Here is a 5,401-nt window from a genome sequence, read left to right as displayed (position 1 = left end):
AACCCTAACCCTAACCCAACCCTAACCTAACCCCTAACCCCAGCCGTAGGCAGGAAAAGCAGCCGTGTCTAAGGCTGGTTCCCAGACAATGCCGAGCTCCTCTCCGTGGCAGGGGAAGCCCTGCGCAGTAAAACTGAACACCCCACCACAACCGGTACTAAACTGACATCAGGAGCCTGCCCTGGCGGGTTTTGTTTCCCTGCTAAAGGGGCCGGAGTTGCTTCTCAGGGCCCTGTGGTTTTTAGGGGGATTTGAGTGGTTTTTTATACCTCGGGTATTTTAAGGGTATTCTCAGGCTATTTTTAGGTTTTTCTGGGGTTTTTAAGGACATTTTGAAAACTGGGGCTTTTTTAGGGAATTTAGAGGGTTTTTAGGGTCCTTTTAAGGCATGACAGAGGCTGAGGGGCAATTTGGGGTTTGAGGGTAACCCAGGCTGGGAGGGGCGCCTCTGAAATAGCGGGGGGCCCACCCCGGCCACGCCCCCACCCCTCGGGGGGCTCTGTGGGGTTTGGGGCTCTGGGATTTGGAGCTTGGGGGGGGGTCTGTGGGTTTTGGGGGGTTCTGGGGGTCCCACACCTCCCCTTGCCCCCACCAGCTCCTCATCACATAGAAGCCCCTCAGGAGAAGCCCCCAGGATGGCCGGGAAGGACGAAAAAGATGGGAAAGATGGAAAGGATGGAAGCACGGATGGCTGGGCAGGCATCGAGGAGCGCCTGGAGAAGATCCGGGTGAGCCCGGGAGGGGCTGGGCTCGGATCCGGCTTTTCCTCGGGAAAACCTCGGGATCTGGGGCTCTGATCCCTCTTTTCCTCAGGAAAACCTCGGGATCTGGTCTGATCGGAGTTTACCCCGGGAATACCTCGGGATCTGGGGCTCTGATCCCTCTTTTCCTCAGGAAAACCTCGGGATCTGGGGCTCTGATCCCTCTTTTCCTCAGGATCTGGGGCTCTGATCCCTCTTTTCCTCGGGATCTGGGGCTCTGATCCCTCTTTTCCTCAGGAAAACCTCAGGATCTGTGGGGAATTCTGGGCTGGGGTCTGACTCCTTTTCCCAAGAAAACCTCTGGATCCCACTGGAGGGTTCTGAGCTGGTTCTGACTCCTTCTTTTCCCAGGAAATGCCCCTGAGAGTCTCTGCTCTGACCCCTAATCCCACTTTTCCCAGGAAACGAGCCCTGAAGGGCTCTGTCCTGACCCCAAACCCCTCTTTTCCCAGGAAATGCATCTCGAGGGGCTTTGCTCTGACCCCAAACCCCTCTTTCCCCCAGGAAACAGCCCCTGAAGGGCTCTGTCCTGACTCCAAACCCCTCTTTTCTCAGGAAACGAGCCCTGAGGGGCTCTGCTCTGACCCCAAATCCCCCTTTTCCTAGGAAACAGCCCCTGAGGGGCTCTCCTGACCCCAAACCCCTCTTTCCCCCAGGAAACCACTCTCGAGGGGCTCTGCTCTGACCCCAAACCCCTCTTTTCCCAGGAAATAACCCCTGAAGGGCTCTGTCCTGACCCCAAATCCCTCTTTTCCCAAGAAACAGCCCCTGAGGGGCTCTGCTCTGACCCCAAACCCCTCTTTTCCCAGGAAATAACCCCTGAGGAGCTCTTTCCTGACCCCAAACCCCTCTTTTCCCCGGAAATGCATGTCAGGGGTCTCTGTCCTGACCCCAAACCCCTCTTTCCCCCAGGAAAGCCTCCGGAGCCCCTCATCCCCGGCCTCCCGCCGCGCCCACGCCTGCGACCGCGCCCTGCGCGCCTGCGTGGCCGAGCTGGCCCGGCCCGGCGGGCTGCTAGCCCACGGCACCCAGCTGCTAGCCCTAGCCCAGGAGGCCACCCAGCTCTACCTGAGCCTGGTCCCCGAGCCCCCTCACCTGTACCTGGAGAAGATCCTGTTCCACGTGCTCCGCAACGCCGCGGCATGGGTGGGACCCCACGCCTGGAGCGTGGCCGAGCTGCTGCGGGCGCGGCTGCGGCGCGGCCACCGCCGCGGCGACTGGGCCACCGTCACCTCCGGCGCTTTTGCGGTCCTTTGGAGAGCTGCAGCCGCTCTAGCCGGGCCAGAGCGGCCGCGGGAGGAGGGCAGGGCGGTGCTGACGGCCAGGATCCGCGCCCTGCGCTTCCTGCTGCTGCTGGAATCACAGGATGGGGAATCCTCGCCTCGGGAATCCTTCCAGCCGCCTTTCTTCACCTCGCAGACCGCCCAGAACGCCGCGGCCGCCGCCGCTCTCTACGAGGCTCACAGGGCTCCGTGCCCGCTCTTCCTGGCCAGGCAGCTCCAGCAATTCCTGCTGGACACTCTAAAGGATGAGGCTCCGCAGCCTCCGGGCCTCCGGGATTCCCTGTGCTTCCTGGAGCTCACCCTGGAGCGCTGCCGCCACCTCTGCAAAGCCCGGCGGCCCCGCGACGCTCTGGACGCCCTGGAAGAGTCCAGAACGTTTTTGGGAGCTGGGAATTCTCTGGGAGCCCCTCTGGAGCTGCTGGAAGCCGGGATCCAGCTCAGCAGGGCTCTGCTGACCAAAGGTGTGGGAGCCGTGGGGCCGGCGTTGAGCCGGGCGGGAGCGGCGCTGGCGGCGGAATGTTCCGGAAGGATTCTGCGGGTGCTGCTGGAAAGCTCCCAGTTCGTGCTGGCGCAGCTCGGGGAGGTGCTCAGGAGGAGCCAGGAGCTGCCCCTCGGCCTCCAGGAGCTCCCTGGCATTTGTGGATTCTGCCAGGGCCACGGGCGGGCGCTGCGGCGGCTGCTGGCCCAGGTGAGGAGGAGGAGGAGGAGGAGGAGCTCTGGGATTCCCTGGGGTCCCTCGGGGTCACTCCATGCTGCTCCCAGCCCTGCCAGCAGCTCCTGGAGTGTGGAGAATCCCAAATCCCACTTTTCTCCCTGCTAGCAGCAGCTCCTGGAGCTCCTGAACCCCTACATCCCCTTTTTCCCCAAATCTCACTTTTCCTTTTTCCCTGCCCTTCCTGGGTCCATCCTCATCTTCAGCAGAAGCTCCTAGAGCTCCTGGACCCCCAAATCCCACTTACCCCATTCCTAGGTCCCCCTAGCATTCCCAAATCCCATTTTCCTATTCCCAGGTCCCTCCTGACTCCATCCAGGAGCAAGTGATGGTGAAGCAGCTGCTGTTCCACAGCCTCCAGCTCTTCTCCAACGCCATCCACGAAATATTCCAGCGCTCCCAGGCATGGATCCGGATCCCTGGGGGGCTGGGAGCCTCTCCTGTGGGATTTGGGGCTGGAATTTTGGGGTAGAGCCTTTCCCGTGGGGTGTAGGGCTGGAATTTTGGGATTGAGCCACTGTAGGAGCCTTTCCTATGGGATGTAGGAGCCTTTCCTATGGGGCTGGAATTTGGGGGTTGAGGTGCCCTGAGGGGGTTCTGGAAGTTCCTCCCATGGAATGTGGGGTGGAAATTTAGGGATTGAGTCACCCTGAAAAGGTTCTGTCGTTGCTGGAAGCTTCTCCCACGGGATGGGGGGTTGGAATTTGGGGGTTGAGGTGCCCTGAGGGGGGTTCTGGAAGCTTCTCCCATGGGATGTGGGGCTGGAATTTGGGGGTTGAGGTGCCCTGAGGGGGTTCTGGAAGTTCCTCCCATGGAATGTGGGGTGGAAATTTAGGGATTGAGTCACTCTGAAAAGGTTCTGGGGGTGCTGGAAGCTTCTCCCATGGGATGTGGGGCTGGAATTTGGGGGTTGAGGTGCTCTGAGGGGGTTCTGGAAGCTTCTCCCACAGGATGTGGGGTTGGAATTTGGGGGTTGAGGTGCCCTGAGGGGGGTTCTGGAAGCTTCTCCCATGGGATGTGGGGCTGGAATTTGGGGGTTGAGGTGCCCTGAGAGGGTTCTGGAAGCTTCTCCCATGGGACGTGGGGCTGGAATTTGGGGCTGAGGGGTCCTGCAGTGTCCCCTGTGGCTCTGGGGTCCCGGCTGACCCATGGTGTCCCCACAGCCCTCGGGGTGGCCGGAGCTGGCGCAGGTGACCACGAGCTGTGTCCAGAGTGTCACCTGGATGCTGGAGGGGCTGGAGGGGCTGCCCGAGGCCGAGAGGGGCAAGTTCCTCGATGTCACCGGTCAGTGCCACCTCCTGTCCCCATCCCCTGTGTCCCCAGTGGTCAGTGCCACCCCAGGGCTCTGTGTCCCCATCTTGGGTGTCCAGGGGGTAACTCTGTGTCCGGGGGTGTCCCCAGTGGTCAGTGCCACCCCGGGGCTCTGTGTCCCCAGTTATCAGTGCCACCCCAGGGCTCTGTGTCCCCATCCTGGGTGTCCAGGGGGTCACTCTGTGTCCAGGGGTGTCCCCAGTGGTCAGTGCCACCCCAGGGCTCTGTGTCCCCATCCTGGGTGTCCAGGGGGCCACTCTGTGTCCGGGGGTGTCCCCAGTGGTCAGTGCCACCCCGGGGCTCTGTGTCCCCAGTTATCAGTGCCACCCCAGGGCTCCGTGTCCCCATCCCGGCTGTCCAGGGGGTCACTCCATGTCCGGGGGGGTTGGGATCAGCTCTGGACCAGGAGGGGTCACCGCAGCGTCCCCTCCCTGTCCCGTTGGTCACTTTGTCCCCTCTGGACGCAGCTGCGACCGCCTTCCGCCTGGGCCAGGCCTTGCAGAGCCGGAACGTTCCGGAAGCGGCCGGAGCCGTGTGCGAGCCCCTGTGCCGGGCAGTGCTGGCCGGCCGCGGCTACGGCTGGCCTGGAGTCACCCCAGAGCGGGTACTGGGGGCACTGGGAGCACTGGGCTGGGCTGGTGGGGGGCACTGGGAATACTGGGGTGGGGTTCTGGAGATACTGGGATGGGGCACTGGGAGCACTGTTTGAAGTGGTCAGCCACATCCCACAGGAAACAGGGACGGGGGATCGGGGTGGCAGGATTGGGATGGGGGGATTGGGGTGGAGGATTTGGAGGAGAGGATTGGGATGGGGAGAATGGAGTGGTGGAATTTGGGTTAGAATGGGGTGGGAGGCATTGGGATGGGCTAGGATGAGGGAATGGGATTGGGATGAGATGGGATTGGGAGGGAGGGGAATCAGGAGCCCCCTGGGGTAGGGGAATGGGGTTGGAGCTCCCTCCCATGCCACAGCCCCACCCAAACCCCACTGTTTGTGTCTCTGATCCCAATGCCACTGCCAGGACCCTGCGGGACGCCCTGGAGTCCCAGTCCCGATCGCACTGCCAGTCCCTGTCTGGGGACACCCTGCTGCTGCTGCTGCTGGCCGAGCTCCAGGCCTACAAATCCCTGCGGGGCCCCACGGGGCCGGAGCGCTACAACGTCCTGTGCGACCTGCTGGGCCTGTGGGATCCCGAGGGAGCCTGGGACCCCCCGGGAGCGCGGGATCCAGCGGGGAGCCGGGACCCCCCGGGAACGCCGGACCCCGGCCGGAGCCTGCCCAGGGCGGCAGCGCTGCTGGAGCTGGGCCAGCTCCTGTGCAGCCACAGCTTCAG

The 5,401-nt window shown here is 62.7% G+C and overlaps 1 protein-coding gene across 1 annotated transcript; it reads left to right on the top strand.

Annotated features, from left to right (window-relative positions):
• Nucleotides 1–618: 618 nt before the first annotated feature.
• LOC121351027 (separin-like) lies at nt 619–5,383 on the top strand (the record flags this gene model as incomplete). The annotated part of the gene is made up of 6 exons (XM_041462863.1): nt 619–728; nt 1,674–2,732; nt 3,055–3,159; nt 3,920–4,040; nt 4,535–4,671; nt 5,040–5,383. Coding segments are annotated over exons 1-6 (1,859 nt in total), but the record flags the coding sequence as incomplete, so codon positions are not given.
• Nucleotides 5,384–5,401: the final 18 nt, after the last annotated feature.

This window comes from Pyrgilauda ruficollis, unplaced genomic scaffold, assembly GCF_017590135.1.
Source record: "Pyrgilauda ruficollis isolate IOZ18807 unplaced genomic scaffold, ASM1759013v1 scaffold1603, whole genome shotgun sequence".
Taxonomy (NCBI): Eukaryota; Metazoa; Chordata; class Aves; order Passeriformes; family Passeridae; genus Pyrgilauda; species Pyrgilauda ruficollis.
This window is presented reverse-complemented; position numbering and strand designations above follow the sequence as displayed.